We start from the raw sequence: 22185 nt of genomic DNA, 5'->3' as shown, positions 1-22185 counted from the left end.
ACTCCTATGCAGTATAAGGACCACACAGGTAAATTCTCAGTAGCTGTGGGTTGCCAGACCCAGACTTTGGCTCCATAAGTAAACAGGGTAAGGTATGAGAAAGAGGAAGCATCCTGGCAACCCTAACATCCAAGACATAGTTGAGGGGAACTGAGTATGATGATGATGATGATGACGATTATTATTATTACCATCATGATCATCATTATTATTTTGCTCTCACACGCATCTGTGCCAGGCCTTCCCTATGCACGGGGACCACCTCTCCTCACCTCTACCCTTTCCTTCCCTAAACTGAACAAGGACAAGGATAGACGCAGTTTTGTAGGACCTGAAGCTTTTATAATTTAGGGAGCCCTGCTTATAAAGTAAAAACCAGGCGCACCTGGGTGGCTCAGTGAGTTAAGCCTCCGCCTTCGGCTCAGGTCATGGTCTCAGGGTCCTGGGATCGAGCCCCACATTGGGCTCTCTGCTCAGCGGGGAGCCTGCTTCCCCTTCTCCCTCTGCCTGTTCTCTGCCTACTTGTGATCTCTCTCTGTGTCAAATAAATAAATCTTTAAAAAAAAAAATAAAAGTATGGGGCGCCTGGGTGGCTCAGTGGGTTAAACCTCCGCCTTCGGCTCAGGTCATGGTCTCAGGGTCCTGGGATCGAGCCCCGCATCGGGCTCTCTGCTCAGCAGGGAGCCTGCTTCCCCCTCTCTCTGCCTGCCTCTCTGCCTACTTGTGATCTCTGTCTGTCAAATAAATGAAATCTTTAAAAAAAAAAAAAAGTAAAAACCAATGTATCTTCATTTTGTCACATTCGCAAAAACTTAATGGCATGAAGAGGCGTGGGGTCCCTTCCAGAGTCTGGAAAGGCCCACACAGGTGAAGATCCCTAGAACTCAAGGTGCATTCCCTCTATGGTGAGCTCACCTCCAACAAGGATTCCTCTTTCATCCTCCACTTGAGGGGACTGGGGGGAGATGTAGACTGTTTCTACATGCTTGTGTCTGCTGTCATTACCTAATACTTATAAAACATCGATCAAGTCTGAGAGCCAACTTTGGGGGCTCAGCAGGAATTCAAGATCATTCAAGAGTTCACAGACATGACAGGCTGTTTCAGAACCCCATATATCATGGGTGGAATAAATCCCAGCTGTTCCACTGGGAGGTTCATGGCTTACATCCTCCAAAACAAAGTGTTGCTGAGGCTCTCCAGGACCCCAGCACTGAGAGTCTAGGAGCCACTGCCTTCCAGAAGACTCCTGGAAGAGCTTCAGTGCACGTTCCAGAAGATTTCCAGCCGGCAGATCCATCATGGTTGCCCCTTGGGCCCTAGTCCCCTTGAGGAGGGGAGCCCCATCTCTTTTAACCTCTGACTCCAGTCCAGGTGCCACGAGAAGTGTAAGAGCTCAGGGCACGTGGGTGGCTCAGTCAGTTGAGCATTCAACTCTTGACTTGGGCTTGAGGTCATGATCTCATGGATGGTGGGATCGAGCCCTGCATCAGGCTCTGTGCTTGGCAGGGAGTCTGCTTGAAAATTCTCTCCCTCTGTCCCTACCCCCCTTTTCTCTCTCGGAAATAAATAAATAAATAAATAAATCTTAAAAAAAAAAAATGGTGTGAGGGCTCAGACCAGACGTCTCTTCCTTGGGGAGGGTTTTGAGCTCTGAGGCAAGATGGCCCCCACAGTGCCTTCCCGGACCTTTCATGTCCTTCTGGCCCTGCTCTTTGCCAAGAAGACCAAAAAACAAGCCAAGGCTCTTCTCTGGCACCCGGTAAGTGTGGAAAATCCATCTGTGATGGAGAATGCTCTCGGCCTCGCCTGGACCTGCCTCGCCTGGAGAGCTCACCAGTGTACCACGCCCTGGGAGGTCATGCTCACCAGCAAGAAGCTCCCTCATTTCAGAACTAGTCTTGCCATTCACCATGAAGATAGGATGTATAGGAGTGTGTTTTGAGTGGCAACTGAAACCCATTCCTTGTCCCCCTTCAAAGGTTTCCTTCCTACGTGGATACCTAGAATTCTGCCATCAGGAATTCGTTCCTCCATGTTAGGTTATCAGCTCCCAGCATCCTCTTGGAAACTGCTGACATCCCAGGGAGAGGTAACCAGTTGAGTCTCGTTGTGAATGAGGAAGAGCTTGGTGGAAGCTCATGTTGTGTGTGTGTGTGTAGGGTAGGGGTGCACAAGAGGAAGGTAAGCCAGATGGAAACAGGACGGGTGGGGGACACAGGGAACATACGAGACAGACCTCCCTCTTTTTACCCAAGGTCAGCCCAGAGAGGCCTTTGTGAAAGGAAAATGGGAGAAACATTTTCAAAGGATTTCAAAGGCGGAGCACTGGGGGTAGGGAGATTTTCAAACATCCCTGCAAAAAGCCCAAATTGTTCTGGTAATATCATTTCCTATAAACTATAGTTTGAGTGACAGTTCTATTTTTCCTAAAGCTTTTCCAGAAGGATTTTCCAAGTACTAGGAATTTCAATGTGAAAGATAGTCATTGTCTTTCTTAATGAATTTAATTTGGGTTCTCAATTTAAAAAAAATAAAAAGGATTCATTTCAGGGGAAGAATTGTTAGTTTAAACCAGTAACATTAAATTATAATAATTCAATAAAATGATAAAGTTAGACAGCAAACAAAATTCAGACCAAATTTGGTTTTCTACGTCATTTGTATTTTGTTGTAAGGAAATCGGTCCTCTTCTTATCGGCCCAAGGTATATGCTAATACTCCGTTACAAAGAAAAGCCCGGGGGAGTGACTTGGTTTCAATTTCCTGGATAAAGGGGAGACCACGTGACACCAGAGTGTGCCAGGTAATGAGTCCTTGCTGCCTGCAGAAGATCTGTAAGTGCCCACCCTCCACGGACCACTTACTGAGCCTTTGAAGGAAACAAGGTGAGGTGTCTTCCCAGCCACCAACTGGCTTTTGGCTCAGGAATGCCCTGAGACACACCAGCTGGTACTTTCCACAGGCAAGAAGACATTGAGAAGTCAAGGCCCAGAAAGTTAACTGGAAGAGCCAAGAAGCAGAATCCCAAATAGGCCAGTTGAGTTTCCACCCTGGCTTCCTTCCTGGAACCCAATCCCTGGATGATGGGGGACCTGCCAAGACCCCGGCATCCCTCCATCCCCTGGACTCTTCATCCCGGCTCTCTGCTGTTTCCGACCTGATGCTGAGATCCCAGTCTCCCTTTTGCCATCTTTTCTTCAGACAAAAATTCAGCAAGTATTCAGAGCTTGGCAGGGCCAGTGACCACAAGCAGACATTGGCTTCCAGTAAGAAATTATAGAAGTTGCCTTTCTGCCGCCCTCTGATGAATGCGTGTCGCGCGCACACAAGCCCCGGATGTGCCCTGTCTGCACAAAAGCCAAGTGAGTCCACCACCTGGAAAGTTTCCACACTGGAGAGCTTCCCAAATCCTATTCCTCTCTGGGGTATTGCTAGTCCCCCCAAGGTGCTGCGAGGAGACCCTGTTTATTTGGGAGACTTCCTGATATGGACTCCCAGCCTCTTTTAGAAATGCTCCCAAAGATGGTAGAAGCTCCTGTCTTTTTCAAAGAGAACCAATGATTCCAGACACTGAGATCCCATTCATTTGCAAATCATGAAATGTAAAGTTGTCTCCCCCAAAGAATCCATGGGATCCTCTTTATTTTTTTTTTTTAAGATTTTATTTATTTATTTGACAGAGAGAGACACGGTGAGAGAAGGAACACAAGCCGGAAGAGTGGGAGAGGGAGAAGCAGACATCCCACCGAGCAGGGAGCTCAGTGCCAGGCTCAAGCTCGATTCCAGGATCCTGGGATCATGACCTGAGCCGAGGGCAGCTGCTTAAGGACTGAGCCACCCAGGCACCCCCCCACCCTCTTAATTTTAAAAAGCAACAAATCTACCAGTCAAGAGAGAGAGCAGCTCTCACACCTAAGTCCGTCTTTGCTGACAAGGAGCCAGCCCCTGGACAACGCTCTCCCTTTACCTGTATAGGGGAGAACAATGATGTCAGAAGCTAAAGTGTGGTTACCTGGCAGACGTGGGGCTGAAAACTACTACGTATTCTTCCAGTCTAAATTTCTGTTGAGAACATCACAGCAATCTGACAACAAATCAAACTTTCTTTCAGAATTAACCCTCCTTTGGCCCTCCTCCCTATGTAGAGAGCTGCGTCCTTCTGCAGGTAGTAATCAGATGTCACAAACGATGGGCCTGATTCAATCCAAATTATGCACAGAGCTGGGCGAGGGGCGGGGGGCTGCTTTTGATTCTTCTCAGCTCTTTACAGATGCTCTTAACACCAGGCCTGTTTACATGTCCAAAGTGACTCCTTCAGATTTCCATAAGCAAGTCAGAGGGGAAACGGAGAGAGAACCCAGAACACTCATCTAGCTGCCTTCTATGGAAGCCAAGATGAAAGTTCTAGTATGAAGAGAGCAGACCTTCCCTCCTCTGCCTGCCACAACTGTGCTCTCGAACTGGAGGCAAGAAAAGTCAAGACAGAAGATCGGTTTTGTTTTTCTGTTATTTCTTTTTTTAAGCCAAATCAAGATCCTGCTTTTCAAAAATAAATCCTTAGCTCCCAGCTCATTCTCCTATTTCTGAAAGGCCCACTCCTCAAAAGGAATGACCCGAAATGTTTACTTCTTAATATTTACTGGCATTTCCATCTTCCGCTTTCCCAGGAGGGTTTGGAGAAGGTTGTTTTTCTCCTACGGTTGGAACACGGTTCTTCCTGGCTCATTTCACGGACTCGGACTTCAGCTTAGGTAGGCCAGGTACGCAGCAGCATCAAGAACTGAATTCCTGGGCATCAGATTTAAGGGAAAATAGGCTGAAATGATTTGAGGGAGGCAAGGTATGTGCAAAACCATAAAAAGTCCTTTGTGCATAGAAGGGAATGGATACATGCCCCTTAAAAGTTTGTAAAATTAAAAATCAGCCTTTCCCAAACTCAAGAAACCCCAAGAACCCAGGCCAGCACTTCTCAAAAATTAGAAATATAAGACCCTGATTTATTATTCATGGCCTGTTCTCTTACTAGTTCAACCCTGATTTGGTGACCCTGACAGACAGCTTCTCTCTTGTAACTAAACAATCAGAATAAGTTGCCTCAAAATTGTTATAAAATTGTCCATAATTTTTCTAGCACAGAAAGAAAAACAGCTAAGAACATTTATCGCAAATATGTTAATATATGATGGGACACGGGGACTGAAATGAACAATAGACAAGAAAAAAAAGAATACAAAGAGGAACCAAAAAGTCCCAAAAAAAAAAAAAAAAAAAAAAGCTTTCCCTGGATTTAGAGACTGTTCCATTTGGAGCAATAATAGCTTAGAGGAATTTCCAGAGGGTAGTCAATGTTGGCAGAACAACTCCCTAGGTAGAGATTTCAAAACCTGTTCTCCAATACGTGTACAGTGGTAGAGAAAATTGTTTCGTTTTTTTTCATGCACGTGGCCACAGACAAACATGCTTCTGCTCCGCACTTACTAAGCAAGCCTTCCCCTGTTTGTTCTCAACATAGTACCAAAATTCCACCAAAGCTATCAAAATTACAAATGTCTTCCCTTTGGGCCTACCATGGACAAATTATTTTTACAAATAAACGCACACGTGTGCCAGATGGTGTCATTTAATTGGAAACTACCTAATGCTAGATAAACCGCCATTTGCCGAAGCAATGGAATACTATACAGCTGTACAAAGGGGCTGTGGAAGTCCCCAGACCCTGATGCGGAGTAATTGCTGAGATACTGCCTTGGGGGGGGGGGGTGCAGGAAGCAAGGTACAAAACAGTTTCTATCATGGGCTACCATGTGCACAAAAGGACAGAACATTTTTAAAAGAGAGAGGGAAATATCATTATTTATGCGTAGACTCTAGAAAGGTGACCAAGATGCAGAGGGACACGGATGGGAAGAAAACCTGGTACTGTCTATCCCTCATATCTTTGGAATTATGTATAAGCAAAGGTTTTACCCAGCCAAAATAAATAGGATGATTTTAAAATTGGAATCTGACAAAGTACACATTTCATTCGAGTTTTTGCATCCACAAGAGGGCAATCCCTGGAATCAAAGAACGTTTCCCTTTTGAGGCTGAGAGTCAGCCCCCATAATCCAGGGATCCTCTTGCATCTCAAAGCCTTTGGGATGGGGGTGGGGAGGCAGCATGGTCCAGAAGGAAGGCCCCGTGGCTGGCCAGCAAGTTTTCATCAGTTCACTGGGGGCCGCCAAGCAAGGCTCCCGGGCTGCCTGCCGAGAGCCTAAGCCCCAACAGCTGCATAAACTTGCCATGCCCCAGCCTGACCTATTTCGGAGACAGGTCAGACCAGTGCATGCGGGGATAAGAAAACAACCTTCCTTCTCTGCAGTGGCTGCACTAGCAAGCTGCTCCAGCGGGGGAAACTCGGGGCAGGCGCTCTCCAGCTCCCCAAACCTCACAAGCCAGGCTACTTTATTTTCAATTCTTGCATTGCACCAGGATACCACAAAAGTCCCCAGCTTTGGGAACTGGATGGAGGGAAATCAAGTAGAAAGGTCATTGAAATGTATCTTCCAGCTTAACGAATCCTATTTTGGAAAGTTTCTTTAATATTTGCGAACTCAAATTTGATAAGAGAGGGGGTTAAGTAGAATCATGCACAAAGAAAGAGGAATGTACACAGTCTCACATGGTGAGCTAAGAAGATACTTAAGAACAATGAAGTAGCCTGAAGAGGGCACAGAATGAGAAATTGTGCAAAAGCAATTCCGTAAAATGAAGCATTTCGACAGAATTTCAGGAGTACAAAGGCATGCGTGCATGAGACCTATTTTCAAAAAGCAGCCTGTTTGTCAATGTCTGATAGAGTGAGAAGAACCTGTTGAAAAACAAACAGCGAAAGAAAGAAGAGTTTAATTTGGAGGACTCTGAAAAAGCCAAGTTAAGCTAAGAGAGAAGAGTAATCTTTGCAGAACTAGGAGAAAAAATAATTCAGAAATATCTTTTGACATCTCAATGAATGGCTTTAGAATTTTGCTATTTTTCTTATCTGGTAAGTCAATAAAATCTATTATATTAAATAGCGGCTTACAAACTCCATTTTTTGACGCAGTGAAAGTGAAGTGTGTGTGTGTGTGTGTGTGTGTGTGTGTGTGTGTGTGTGCGTGTTCCTTCATTGTTGCTCCTAAACTCTGAATTAAGCTTTTATCTGCCTTTGGGCAGAGCCCATCTGCCAGCAGGCTGGTCACTTTCTGCATGTTTGGAGGGTCTCCTCCTCCAAGATTTTGAATTTTCCTATGATTCATGTAATTTGCATAAAACTTGCATCTTCTCATTTTCTTCTCATAGTGCCCTGGGAAGCTGGTATGATGTGGCCCATCTTACATACGTCAAAACTGAAGTTCAAGGGGTCACACCTAAATGTGCTTGGTCACAATTTTAGAGTGAAATATGGGATGCAAGAACAGGCCACTTTTGCCTTGGGTAATAGGCTCTTACAGTGCAAGCAAAGGCAGGAAGAGGGACTTGGGGTGTGTTTAAGTCAGAACAGACAACATTCAAATGCTTTAGTGGACCTCAATCAGGAAACTGGCCAAGTAGGGATTCAGAAAGAAGAAACCTGTTGCTTTTCTTATAACAAAATGAATTGGACCAATTAATTTTCTTTAGTTCAGGGTAAGCTCAACCATGGTAATTGACACACACACACACACACACACACACACACACACACACTCACCCCCACTGGCCAAAATTTTCTTAATCAAGATACTATATTAGAATATTGGAATTTTAAAATACGTTTGAAGATAGACTCTCTAAGCCTACAATTATTTAAAATAAAATTTTCTTTAAAAAGATAGGCCCTATAAGGGAAATAAGGAACATATTAACATCTCCATACAATGCCCAAGTGCTTCTTGGCTGGAGAAATTATGTCTACACTAGGGTTTGCCCCAAAAAAAAAAAAATAATAAGGGGGTATGTCGGGTGTACTGTTAGCATATCTGTGTACCTGTAAAATCACCAGCCTACAAATGTAGACTTTCTATTAAAAATGCAAATTTGTATGTCACTATGTAAGTATTCACTAGGAAAGTACACAAACATTAAACCAATCCCATGTTACAATATAAACTGCACAGCTATTAACTTTTCTTTCTTAACTATTTTACCCTAACTTATTTATTGTTTCCATCTAATGACATAAAGGCAGGGACATTTAATTCTGCAGTTGTTTCCAGAAATATGCCTACCAGCCGATTATAAAAATTCTCAAAATTTACATTTAAGCCTCCATAAAACTGTATTATTTGAACTCACAATATGACCTTAGACATTTTTTAATGATGAAAATCAGTGGTATTTCCTCTCCCTCAGTTCCATGTTGGTCAGCCAAAAAGAGTCTCCCATCCTTGTCACAAGTATTTTGATTAGCTATTTTTAAATGGAATCCATCGATGAGCTCCTAGAACCGAGATTTTGTTACTCTACTGCTATCGATGCATTAAATCTAGCCAAAGAAAAGTACCTATAGTCACGAAATCCCTAAGTGGGTTGAAGGAGACAAACAGCCAGCTAGTTTGTTATTGCCTGCTATAAGTTCTAATTTGTTTTACTGAGAAAGATTGACTTCCCAATCGCTGCAGTAAGGAGGGCATAAAAACTCAGACTACTTTGATCAAGTTGCTTCACTCCAAAGAAAAGAGGTTCTCTGTTGTTGTGTTGTTGTTTACTTAAAATCCTGCAGCAAAAATCTAAATGCTACAAACTTTGCTGCATGCAATGTACAAGGTAACTCTTTCTTAGGATTTTCCTCCCTAGGAGAAATGTTCATCGGGGCGCCCGGGTGGCTCAGTGGGTTAAAGCCTCTGCCTTCTGCTCCGGTCATGGTCTCAGGGTCCTGGGATCGAGCCCTGCATCGAGCCCTGCATCAGGCTCTCTGCTTGGCAGGGAGCCTGCTTCCTCCTCTCTCTGCCTGCCTCTCTGCCTACTTGTGATCTTTCTCTGTCAAATAAATAAATAAATAACATCTTTTTAAAAAATGTGCATCAAATTAAATTCTAAATTGTACACCACCCTTTAGTAATATACACTTTTCTTCTTTAAAGAGAAGTGTCCACTTCTACACTAGAAGTTATCTGTTCGTCATTTCTTAGTTTTATCAGGAAGTTAGGAAAACAGACATTGAAGGCAAGAATTCATTGAACCCTTCCTTAAGCATCCTCAGCAACTACTTTCTATGATTTTCATATTTCTTTTAACAATGGTGAAGTTTCTAACTCATCTCCCTTGAATAGAGGTTTTGTAATGTTAATGGGCATTTTGATAACTGTGCATGTTCCTTCCAGTTACAAACTGGAAATTATATATATTCTGGTTATTTAGGAGCATAATCCTAACACAGATAACTTGAGAGAAAGCTTTCTTAGAAGACAGAAGTCCCGATGCCAGCAAAAATTCAATGCTACTGGGCCTCAGTGTTTGGCCCAACACGGCAAGACAGAGCTGAGAGCTGAACTGTGACAATCTCTACCAGAGACCAGGAGCAACGGGGCAAGAAAAGCTTTCCCAACAGAGCAGAAGATGGTCCCCTGTTCCCACGTTGGTATGAATCTTCCAAGATAAGGGCAACTGCTAAAATTCCCTTTCACTTTCTCTGGCCACAGTTCCTCAGCTAAAGGCAGCCAGTTCTTCTTCTTCTTCTTCTTTTTTTTTTTTTTAATAATATCAAAATCATATTTAATTTTCCCAACTTTATTGAGATATAATTGACATAAGCCAGTTCTTGAGTCAGTAATTCTTCCCTGGTACTGAGATCAGACCTACTTTAGAGCCCAATTCTGCTGCCCTCCCTGACAGTACATGAACACATAGCCTGATACCCAAGAGGGGAAAGTTACTTTAACTCCATATGTATATGAAATATACATGTACATGTGGAATACACAACAAAGAACTCTCTAATGTTGCATCTTGACCCAGGACAAGGTAACCAAAACAGATCTGAGCTGACTCACCCTTCCAGCTTAATTCATTTCAGACAGTTGCTTTACACTGAAATGATTTGGGTTATATCAAAACACATTTGAGCATAGGTAAAATATTAATCAATTGGGAGTTGATAATAGAATATATTAGAAAATATCCACTACATCAAGAAAATACAGATTTAGATAGGACATACAGAAAATATCTGTACGTCAAGACTCCTCTTTTTTTTTTTTTTAAAGATTTTTATTTATTTATTTGACAGAGAGAAATCACAAGTAGGCAGAGTAGCAGACAGAGAGAGGGAGAAGCAGGCTCCCCGCTGAGCAGAGAGCCCGATATGGGGCTTGATCCCAGGACCCTGGGATCATGACCTAGGCCGAAGGCAGAGGCTTTAACCCACTGAGCCACCCAGGTGCCCCCTAGACTCCTCTTATTCAAGAGTGAACAAGAGGGCTCATGGGTGGCTCCGTTGGTTACTCGATGGCCTTTGGCTCAGGTCATGATCCTGGAGTCTCTGATTGAGTCCCCAGTCGGGCTCTCTGCTCAGCGGGGAGTCTGCTTCTCCCTCTGACCCTCTCTGCTCTCCCTCTTTCTCTTTCAAATAAATAAACAGAATCTTAAAAAAAAAAAAAAGGAGTGAACAAGAAAGAATAAAAGCAAAATGAAATAAAGATACAGTCCTAGGCACAATTATTTAGTACTGCAATGAGCACAGTCAGAGAAGGGGATTCAGAAAGACAAATCCATGATGTACATTTGAATATCCAAAGCCTGAATCTGGCATAAATTTCACAACCTCAGAGTGATTTGTTGGCATTTGCAAATTAAGCACAGAGATGGTATTTCCAAAAAAGCCCTTGCAGGAATTTTAGCTCTCATAATAAAAGAAAAAAATCGATCCAAATATATTGAATTCTTAAGCTAAAAGAAACAAACAAACAAAGGCTAATAGTTCATCTAAAAATCAACAGCCAAACAGTCATAAAATCATTCAGGGGAAGATTTTTTTTTTCCCTAGCATTCAACTGCAGTGCTAAATAAGAATTGGGAGGCTATGCTGTTACCTCAAATTCTGATGACTCTAGAAGTGTAATCTACTGGACAAATGAGCTTTTATTTTTGTGCAACTGGAAATAGTTTACTGCCAGCTTAATTCATAGTGACAAACTTATAAACTCTAACGATGCACAAACTATACACACAAATACATGTATACGCCTACATCGTAGGGGGTTAAAAATATACATGAGACTCATATAACCATCTATAAACACACAAAAATATAGAAACACATGTACAGAAATGTAGTCAGTATAACTCCCAGTTTCCTGTGTATTTAATTATTCCCCACCCAGTTTTACATAAAAAATCTGACATCTTTCCTTTCCATCATTCCAGCTTACAAGGCAACTTCGGTGAAAGAAAGTTTCATATTTAAAAATTTAGGGACATGCAGATAGTAGCTTCCATGCCTCCGGCCACCCTCCAAAAATGAGAATCTATTTGATGATAAATTCACCATCTTAGCCTAAGCTCTAAACAAGAAAGCACCATAGGATAATTAAAAACACCCCATGAATCTCTTCTCTACAAACCTACGACATGTAACTGGTTTGGGTTCCTATTTCTTAAAGAGAATTTGGTCAATCCTCCTTAGAGGTTTCAGAGGAAAAGGAGGATTTTCCAAGACAGATAAGTTGAAATGATCCCGCTTTGATCTCTGTGGTTAAGAATCCCTCACAATAGAAGATGGCCACTGAGGGGCCGGGATCCCGGCCTTTTAATGCGTAACAATGCTATCAACAAACAGCTACTTAATCAATATTTGGCCAGAGCTGCTGAAAACTTCCTTTTCAGATTTTAATTCCTAGTTGTAAAACAACCCCAGAGCAGCCAGTGAGATAAGGCATTAAACTGACTGCTTAATTGTCTGTTAGTGTCGTGTTAGTTATATATGTACATTCTTAATGGTTCCTTAATCTTTATTTACCCGCATAAATAAGTTACCTGTCTAGAACCCCACCGAACTGAAACTTCTCTGTCCCCCCCAGTCCTGGACAAACTCTGTCTCACTCTTTGTAGCTGCTGTTGCAACTTTTAATTTTCGTTGGCTATTTACTTTCGTAGGACTTAAACATTTAACCTCATGGTTAGGAAGGATTTTTTTGTGTGTGTCTTCAAATATATTTATTCATGGATATTGCAACTGGGTTTTAGTGGCAATGCTCTTATTCACCTGATTGATTTCAGCATATCCCACTCTCCTGAACCGCGGAGCACTTGCTTGTTCTGCCTCAACGCCCTGGTGGGTTTTATTGCAAAGCCCTGGGGACTCTTAAATGACCCTTCAGTAATTATTACGCACTTGAAGCCCCTACATCCCCGTTCCGGTGCTATCAACAATCAAATCAAGCCCCAAAATAAACATACGATTTCAAGCATTAATTAGAAAATCTGCATGTTTTCAATAAGGCTAGAAAGTAAACATGCCCCAGCCAACCAAACAAAACAAATAAGCAAAAAAGAAAAACCTACAAGACCCGAATTCTGGTGGTTTGTTTTCTTTCTTTCTTTCTTTTTCCCTTTCTTTCTTTCCCATCCCAACAGAAAAATCGTTACCGCTATGTCCTTGAAAAGATCGCAACGTGGTGTTTTAATTTGATTGAAGTTTTGATATTTCCAATACACTTTTAAATGGGTGCTATTTCCTTTTTGAGTAACCTAAGGGCTTCAGAAAACAGAAAATTCGCTCAAAAGACTAGAGGCGACATTGGGGTCAAATTTGGGATTCTGACAAATGGACTTGGAGAGTGGGCTGTCCACTTTAATAAAGGTTCCGATGCCACAAACCTAAGATCTTATACCTCATGATTTCAGTCTGTGGGAAAGTTCCTTCCCCCCAACCCAACCCCACCCCACCCCACCCCACCCCGCCTCCCCCGCTTTCCCTCGCGCCAAAATGTCCTTCCTTGCTAAGTCGGGGGAAGAAACGGCCTTCCGTTCCTTTCGACTTCAGTAGCTCCCGCTAATGATAAAGTGCTCTTTTCGTGATTCCATTGGAAATGAAATAGTTCGAGGGCCTTTAAAAATTTTTCTGCGTTTTTAATTGCTTTCTCTTATGCCCCGCTGAAAAGCTGACGTCGTCCTAGACATTTCAAGAAAAGCTCACGTTTACAAACAAAACAGGACTCGAGCAAAACTTTTGTCACTTTTACTTTCTCAAATTAAAAAAAAAAAAAAAAAAGACCTGCTTTTCGTAAGTGTCAAATAGGAAGCGAGAGTTTCGAACGGAGTATAAGCCTGAATCGAACTAATGGTTGGGGTCTCTTAGCCTAATCTTTGAAATCGTTGCAAACCTCCCACGCTCACTAGTGATTTTTAAGGGAGGAAAGCAAAGTCCTATGAAAGTGTATCTCCAGCCCCAGTCAAAACATCAATTGGGCAATCTGGCCTCTCTCCCCCTGCACTCCCGAGCTGCCACTTCAAAGCCGCTGCAACAAGTCAGTAATTGTAACGTTGCATCTAAATATTTAAGCGAGAGCCTTGCCGTCGCGTGTCCCATTTACAGTCCTCATCTGTCCTCTAATTCCATTACGGCACAAAGCAAAAATGTTTCCCAAAACTCACAAACAGGAAAAGCGTCACCCTTCTGGGGGACGAGGAGAAGGAGGAGGAGGAGGAGGAGGAGGAGGAGGAGGAAGAGGAGGAGGAGGAGGAAGAGATGAAGGAGCAGTTTCTATTGATTAGTCACTGCTTTTGTGTTAAGGGCTTTCTTTAAAATAAGAAAAAAAAATGGGGGGAGGTTGCAGAAATTTCACTAATGTGAGCCTCAGGCAAGAGAGAAAAAAAAAGGAGAAGGAGGGGGGGAGGCGGGCTGTGTCTAGATGAAAGTGAGAAGGACATAAAGGAGGCAATTGAGTCGGCTGCAGCCCGGCGAGCTAAGCTTCGAGCCGGCCGGAGCGCAGGGGAGGGGGCGGCGCGGCGCGGCGCTTTGGCGCAGGGCGCAGGAGTGGGGGCCGACCCATTGTGGCGGCGCCCGCGGGCCCGCTCGGCCGCTCTGGGGGAGGAACAGAGGCGCCCATTGAGTGGCCGCAGAGGAGGCTGTACCCACGGCCCCCGATGCTGCGACCGGGGTTTGGCTCCTCCGACTGCGCCTGTTCCGATGTCGGTGCTGGCCGGAGGCCCGGACCAGGCGCTAGCGGTGGGTCGGTGGGTGGGTGGGTGGGGGGCGCTTTGCTGTCCCCGGCCTCCCAACCTTCCCATTTCACCCGGGCAAAGGAGCTGGAAGGATGGACCCAGGAGGGGTGCACAGCGTCTAGTGCGCTCCAGGGCACAGGGGCCTGAGCGCGCCGAATCTGCACGCTGAGCAGCTCTTGGATTGGGCAAGGGACAAGGGAAAGTTGAGAAGGTAAAAGGGGTCACCTAGGAGAAAGGCCAAACACTGGACAGAAAAATGAGAGCAGCTCTGACATCTTTCAGGGTGCTTCTCTTCCTGTGTCCTAGAGTCTGACCCGCAGGAAGATGTCCCCCGGAAAGCCAGTCTTAACATCCCCTCTCCGTCCAACTCCCCCACCCTCAGGAACCTGGAACCTCTAGAAGAGAGCACCTCGCTCTGCTCAGGGCACCCAGAGGTCCTTTCTCAGCCAGCCTCCTTCCTCTGGGCTAGGGAGCTCCGGTCACTTTCTCAACAGTCATTCTATTTTACAGGTGGAGCAGCCCAAACAACAGGGGTAATTTTTTGAGCTTTCTAGACTTCCCTTTAAACCACCCTTCACTGTCCTTTCTCTGTGCCCATCTTGCCCTCCAGGGCTTATCTGGAAAGGGAGCTAGAGTCGCTTAAAGAGAGGGACGCTGCATCTTCTCTGACAACCCCCAATTAAATTAGGTTTCAGCCTCTGTGGAGTGTGTGTGTTTTCAGCGGTACAGCCCCTGCTGCGGAGAATACTCTGATTTTTAAAATGGTAGCAATTGCCCTTGAATGGCAGCCGGCCCAGCTAGACGGCCCAAAAGACTAGAAACATTTTGTAGGTGAAATAGCCACTTTTTCCACGCTGGAGAGTCCATAAAACTTCCTGGCGCAGCAGCTATTGGAGCTCATTGAATAATTCATCCCTCATTGCAAGCCCATAATGTCTATTCTCGGCCCTTTGTGGAGCTGTTTTCTCTTCTTTTCTCCTTGAATTATAAAAAGGTTGCCTTCCTTTGTTCACATCAAGCTGCTGCGAGCTGGAGCTTTGTCTGGGCCGAGCTAAAGTGTGAGTTTCAATGGACTCTCCAGGCTTTGTCTCCCAAGTTCATCTCCAAGTGTAGATTGTGTAGAGAAGGCCTTCTTTGTAAAAGCTGGAAAAGTTGTACAAATGTTTGACCAGCTCATTTGGGGCGTTTTGTCTCCTGGGCCTCGGTTGCCTGTGCTGCGAGGGAGCGGCCAGTCTGCCGCCAGGCGCCTCCAGCAACAAGTAGCCAAGCTGTGCTATCCCCACGCTGCTTCTTGAGCCTCTCTGATAGCTCTGGGCTTCTTGCCCCTCTGCCCACAGGGGCCCATTGGGTTTGGGATTGGCTGGTTTCTCTCCTTCCTTCCTCCCCAGTACCCCTCTGCTGCATCTAAGCCTGGAATAAAAGCTGGGGTGTCTCCTGAGAGACTAGAGCAGAAAAGCACCGCTCCCAAGGAGGGGCTTAGGCTAAGACCCTGTGAGTCCCCTGCTTTTAAGGAAAGCAACAGCCTATGTATTTCCCTGCCCAGCGAGCCTTGGTTTTTGGTGTCTTTTCCTGATTGCCCATGTGTCCCAGAACATCGACGCTTCTGTTGATCCCTGAAATCAGCTGTTTGAGTTTGTCACATCTAAATCTAAGTGTCTCTTCAAGGTTGTGTACAGATTTTGCCTTGGCCGCTGCCATCCACCTGGGCTGGGCAATGAAAGCAAAAGATGTGACCAGCTTTCTACCCACAGTCCTACCCTGGAGAACACCTGCGGAGGGTACAAACCCAGCTGGTCACAGTGGGTGTCCAAGCCCACCTGAAGAGCCTCCTACCCTTCCAGGACAAGTCAAAACTCAACATAACCCACCTAAGTCCTGGGCCCTGAAGGGAGCAACTCAAGTTGTGGCAGGGGTGCCAGGCGCCTCCTGACCCTCTGCGACTTTGAAGAGGTGTGACCATCCCCAAGGCCAAAACTGCAGAGTGGAAAACTGCTGCGGGGATCCCTTTCCGGTTCAACTTCCACAGGTTGGCTTTCCTTTTGGGAAGAGGGAGACACCTTTAGATTCTCCAGACCATGTGTGGCGGGTATAAGGGAAGTAGGCTGCACTTATGGCTCCAAAGGGGAGACTTTCTCTTGAAGATGACAGGTCATAGCTAACAAGGAGCAGGTGGCTTGCACCTTCGGATGGAGACAGGGCACCAACACCACAGCCCCAAGAACCCACATCTTAAGCTGATTTTCCTTCCTAGACACACACACACACACAGAGAAATCAAACCCCACCACATTTGAAAACCAATTTAAAGCACAAAACAACCATCTTACATATATATATGCATGATGTACTCTGTATGTATTTATAAGGCAGTGAAGGTGGTGCAACTCTGGGGCCGCACTGCCCCCAAAGAGTTTTGAGTCCTCCTCTCCCCTCCCCTCCTCTAATGATGGGAACCTATCTAGAGATCTGGGCCTTCCCTTAGGACGCAAAAGTTCCTTCAACCTCCAGAGGCTCACAGACTGTCCCCAGCCCCTCAAGCGCTCTGAGATGCCCGGCCCCGTACACCTGAGGGCAAGAGGGTTGCCCTGCACCAAAACGCAGTTTGCAGTTCCTAGACTCTGAGCGGCTGAGGCTGGTGCAGAAGAAAGACTTGTAAGTAGAAAAAGAAAGAAGAGGGATTTTTGTTTTAGTTCCAAGTGCGCCTCTAGTCTTTCACTTGAATGCTCTTTCCCGGGTGCAGTGGATACGAGCGAGGAGGGACCTTGACCCGAGCCAGGGCCGGACCGTGCGCTCGGGCCCGCGACGTCAGAGCGCGGGTGCCGCCGAGGCGCGGGCCCTGAGCGCGCCGCTCAAGCGCACCGCCGCTTACCTCGCTCGCTCAGGATGCCGTCGATGCTGTGTTTCGCCTTCTTCTCGCTCTCCTCGGCCTCCTTCCTGTCCAGGTCAGCCTCCTCTTCTTCGCCTTTCCCGAATTTACTCCTCAGGATGCGGCTGATGGAACTCACTGGGGGCAGGAGGAGGGTGGGAGCGCGGACGACTGAGCCTTGCCAGGCCGTGCAGGAAGGAGCCCCGAATCCCCAGCCCAGACCCTAGAGCGGCTGCCCTGCACAATTGGCCTGTCTCCTCCTGCATCTTGGGGCATCCTCGACCTTCTACCACCCCTTCAACCTCCCGCTCTAACCCCTGCCCCCACCCCAAAATCCTCACCTCCAAGTTAGATCCGAGCGAACTGCCGTTTCTGTCCCTCTCGTCCCGGCGGAAAGCATTTCCCTTTTTCACTCTATAGACGGGGCTCTAGATCTCGACTCCAAGAGATTTCTCCCGCCAGCCCACCCAGCATCCCCTACCGCCACCTGGGTATTGGGCCTCCGCGGTTGGCGTTAAGGGAGGAAGAACCACAGAGGACCCGGCCCCTGCAATTCAGCTTTTTTTGAGGCTATAAAGGGTTTAAATTTCAACTGCAGAATCGTTTCCTATTGTAAAAAATCAAAAGAAAATGCACTCTCCCCATTTATTTTTTCCAGATTCCAGTCTGGTAAACAAATCCATACTCTTGAAATATCTCGTTCTCGCAGGGGGGTTGGGGGGGAAAGGGAGTTTCCTTTTAATTAAAAACAAACTCTCCCGCGCGCCCTCACGCTCGCCCCTGCGTTTGTCCCTCTTCTCCCTCCGCCTTCCCCCCGGATGCCCGGGGCGCCGGATGGTCCCTGGGACTCTCGGGAAAAATCCGGGCCGTTGCTGAAACCTTCCCTCCTTTGCGCACAAGGGAAAGCCTCGGCTGGCGCAGCCCCATCTCCCTTCGGCTGGGGTTACCAAAACATTTGTTTCTCTTTAAAAGGGAACATCAATATTAATAAACGCCTGGTCTCCGCCTCGCGTTTCCTGCCTTTGCCTCCTCGACAGAATTCCTCTTTGGGGAGCCCTTGGCGGTCTCTCAGCCCCAGGACCAGCAGCTCAGCCCCCTCTCGGTAAAACACCACGAGCGCGTCTGGCGCGTGAATATTTCAGGGCCCTGGGAGGGGCTGCCTCCCGATCGCCCAGATCGATCTTCGGGGGGGTATTGTGGCTCGGATGACCCGCCTGGGGAATAGCGTCTGAGGGCCGTGCCTCAGGAAGACGTTAATGGGCCTGGTACCTGAGGGCACAGTGTTTCGATCACAGACAGCGTCCTTAAGTAATTTGTCTCGAATTTCCCAGCTGAACATGCCCGGGTTCTCTCTTTTGTATTCCTCAATTTTCTTCTCCACGTCAGGCGTTGTCACCTGCTTTAAGAGAACAGGCAGGAAGGCATTGGTACCCAGTACTCTGGGCCAAATGTGGGGGCCCTACGGCTTCCAGACCCAGTGGGATGCTCTTTCCTGCACCCCCAGGGAAGGCCCCTTGTCAGCAAAAGGACCCCAACTCTCTGAAGAAGTTCATTTTCAGGAAGGAGTAGAAGTGAGATCGCCCTATCCCTGGGGGACCCTCATCCTCCCTAGGTAAGCTTAGACAATCAGGATAAATTAAGAAGACTGCAACATCTTGGGGGTGGGCGAAGGGTATACTTTCCGACCCCTGAAACTAAAGAAAGTCAACTTACACAGAAACAACATGAAAACGAAACTAAAAAGGGGGAATGTTTGAAAGAGAAGCAAAAAAATCAAGTTAGATCTGCAACTTGTACTTCTCCCAAAAAAGCACAAGATTTTGGCTAAATCGAAGAACAGAATTAAATGCAAAAGCTAATTATATAGGCTTTTAAAAAGTAATCAAATATGGATAACAAATATGGATAATTTGAGAGACTAGTTCTTTTCTTTTCTTTTCTTTTTCAATAAAAGTAGTTCCCAGAGATTCTTGGAGAGTTTGCAAGGGGATCTGGGGCGGGGGGAAGATGGGAAGCAGGGCATTTGGAAGTCTTCAGTTTACCAGAACCCTCCTTTTGATTCTGCCCTGTGGCAACTAGGAAATTATACTGGATTTTCCCCACGTCCAGAAGAAAAGACAGACCCTGTGTAATCCCCTTGTACTGAGCCGTAGCCAGTGTGACTCTTTCATTTTTTAAAAGGACCAAAATATTTTGAGGATAGTACCAAACTGCTTTTTAAATGCCAAGTCCTCTTCTCCCTACAAAGAAAACAAATCACCCTGGCTTTTGACTCCCTGAAGACAATTTGGACAGGAGGAGATTGGGGACAGAAGGTGGGAGAGAAAGCCAAAAGCAGCTCCTTAGATTAGGTTTGGCAAGGGCAGTGCAGTGGGTGGGAGCTGGGAAGACTCTTGGGGAAGAAACCAGCAACAGGTGGGCACATACAACTGCATGTTTTAGGTGTCTGCCTATTAAAATAATTTGGTGAGTATACTAGAGTTCTGACACATTTTTAACAATGCTTTATCTCCTTTGCAAAAAGGCTGGAGTTTTCCCTTAGCATTCATGGAGGAACAGCGGCCCAGGCAGCAACCGAGTCCTCCCACCCCCACCATACGCAAGCACAGACGCACATACACCCCAAAGGACCCTTCCCGGTCTTGAAAAATAACTCCTTAGAAAGCCCCAGATGACAGTCCTTGCCCCCTACCCAATGTTCCCTAAGCCGGGAGACTACAGACCCGGAGGCCTCCAGGCCCAGGCCCCCGCGCTCACCTTGGGCTTGCTGCCGCCAATGGCACCAGGACGGATGGACCCAGTCTCCTGGTACCTGCACAGGATCTTAGAGACGCAGCCGTGGGACACACGCAACTGGCGGGAGATGACACAGGGCCGGATTCCGTGGTGGGCCATCTCCACGATCTTGTGGCGGATGTGGTTCGGTAGCGGCCTGCCGTTGATAAACACGCCACCAAGCTGGTTGACGCGGCCCTGGCCGAGGGGAGTAGACACTGGGCACAAAAGGCAAAAAGAGAGGCAGAGGAAAAGTCATTGCCAGAGAACAGAGAACAGCCGGGAAAACGAAGCCACGTAATTTCGCACTCTTTTGGACAATCGGCATGTCACAGTCAGAGCGCTGAAACTGCTCAACACCCAGCTACCAGCCCCAGATCCTTTTCCAATCACATCTGTTCAAATTATGAAGCAATTCTGGGGCACATAATCTTGTGTGAAGGGAGCAACAAGGGCAAAATAACTTGCCTCAGAGAAACTGTCTTCCTTTTGGGCCCAGAGAATCTATCAACTTTGGGAGGTGGGGAGACCCTGCGGTCAGTATCTTGAGGTTTGCTCAAGAAACAGCGTCCTGGCAGAGAGAAAAGTTGACCCAGACGCTGGCCTTCTGGACCTCCACTCACACCAAACCATGCTCAATTGGAACCGCTCCCTTTCTAAGGGACTTGGAGGAAATGACAGCCATTGGGGTTTCTGGCAGAAGTCAAAGGTCAAAGAGGGTCCTAAAAGGAGGCTTCAGGTGGCAGCGCGTGTCACCTGTTACACCTTGAGATAGAGCCCACAGGTGGGTCTGCTCACAGACCCCCTCACCTCCATTCATGCTCTGGGTATGACATTCTACTCTAGACCCAGCCTAAAGGGCCGGCAGCTGGATCAAAATCCCCTTCAGGCGCTCCAGCCTCGCAAACTCTCCAGAATCACTCAGGCTTGCAAGTCTTCCTGCCTTGGGAGTCCCTTCCAGATGACCGAAAGGCAGTTCCCCAAAAGGGTTATGGAAACTTCAAGATGCCACTTGAGATGAATGGAACTCTAATTAATTAGTCAATTAATACTAAAAATTCCCAGCACGATGCCATGGAGTGTCTGCCCCTACACTTTGCACCGCTAAGAAAATTCTTTCGGAACTAACAAGAGCTTAGCAAATATGGGTGCTGCCGGGACCATTTTGAGATGCTTTGGGTTGGGCAAAATGCGGAGAAGTTGCTTTCTGGTGCTCAGGAGCTGGTTCATCCCTTCCCCACCACAGCATTTCCAAAGCAGCAGGAGAAAGTGGACCCGCCTGGAGCAGGCCTGGCCATCAGGCTCTGCAAGGGTTTGCAGGAAGAACTGCTCTCTGTTTGCAGGGAGAAAATCGAGTGGAGATCTCCACCGACTGTTAGCTCCTGGGGTAGGGGTGCCCAGCGGATGGGCTCCCTGGGCACACCAAAGAAGCCAGTGGAGCCCCTGGGTAGAGTGGAGCAGCCCGGCTACGGCCCTGGGCTCGGGCGGCGCCGAGGCCCTCCCTTACCTTCCAGAGGGAAGCCGCTGCGCGGGTAGTTCTGCCCCGGGCCTGGCCGCATCATCCTGGGCACAGCTCCGGCCAGCGTGGTCATCCTGGGGGCAGCTTCGCTTGGAAATTATATCCAGGTGAAGGCGAAATAGAAAGGCAAGCGCGGCTCTTGGCGACCCTCGGAAACTCCCCGGAGCGTGGAGAGCCCCTCCCCAAAAAGGTTGGAGAGAGAGGGAGGGACGCGGGGAGGAGGACTGCTAGTCCAGAGCGAGGCTCGAGAAGGAACCGGGGAAAGGGGCGGGCAGGGAGGCCCCAGAGTCCAGGATCGCGAGCCCAGGGCGGAAAAGTTTGGCGCGAGTCTGAGCGAGTGGCCCTGAGTCTGGGGGCGCTGGGGAGGGGTCTCCGAGCGCCGCGACGAGCCAGGGAGGGGGGGTGGGGGCGGGAGCGCGGCCGGCCTGAGTCTCCTCCCGTCGTGACACCGAGTGCCGGGATCCGGGCTCGGGAGCATTTATTAGTTCTTTCACCCAAAGCTTGGTCAGGAGCCCTGAGCTGCGATTGGCCGACGGTGAGACCGTCCCGGGTGGCGGAGACACGCGCTGATTGGGCGACAGCGGCCACTTTCTCTTCCCATCCGCGGCGGTGCCAAGGCCTTGGCCGGCCCGGCGAGGGACCCACGCTGCGCCCCTTCCCCGGAAGAGAAGGGCAGACCCGTGGAAACCGGGAGAGACAGCCCGAGGGAGATAGCAGCTGCAGAGAGAAGAGGAGTCCCTAATTCTCTTTCTCACTCTACGTGTGTCACTCTCTCCCTCATTTAAACTATTTCTTTGTCTCTGTCTCTGTGCGTATCTCTGTGTCTTTCTCTGTCTCTGATTCTATTCCTTTCATCCCA

At 47.2% G+C, this 22185-nt stretch overlaps 1 protein-coding gene across 3 annotated transcripts in view; it reads right to left on the bottom strand.

The window, feature by feature from the left end:
• The window catches only part of PAX3 (paired box 3), a gene marked incomplete at both ends in the record, with an annotated part of 99145 nt that extends 77746 nt beyond the window's left edge, over positions 1 to 21399 (bottom strand). For 2 of the 3 annotated variants that reach the window (XM_080798772.1, XM_080798774.1), the window contains 4 exons: positions 17036 to 17170; positions 18302 to 18431; positions 19790 to 20025; positions 21315 to 21399. In XM_080798772.1, the coding sequence (XP_080654898.1) occupies positions 17036 to 17170; positions 18302 to 18431; positions 19790 to 20025; positions 21315 to 21399 (586 nt within the window). The remainder of the gene's footprint in view (positions 1 to 17035; positions 17171 to 18301; positions 18432 to 19789; positions 20026 to 21314) is intronic. The other variant, XM_080798773.1, reaches the window with a different exon arrangement.
• Between the last annotated feature and the right edge of the window lie 786 nt (positions 21400 to 22185).

This window comes from Martes martes (assembly GCF_963455335.1).
Source record: "Martes martes genome assembly, chromosome: 3".
Taxonomy (NCBI): Eukaryota; Metazoa; Chordata; class Mammalia; order Carnivora; family Mustelidae; genus Martes; species Martes martes.
The sequence above is the reverse complement of the archived record's forward strand: the minus strand, read 5'-3'. Positions and strand labels throughout refer to the sequence as shown.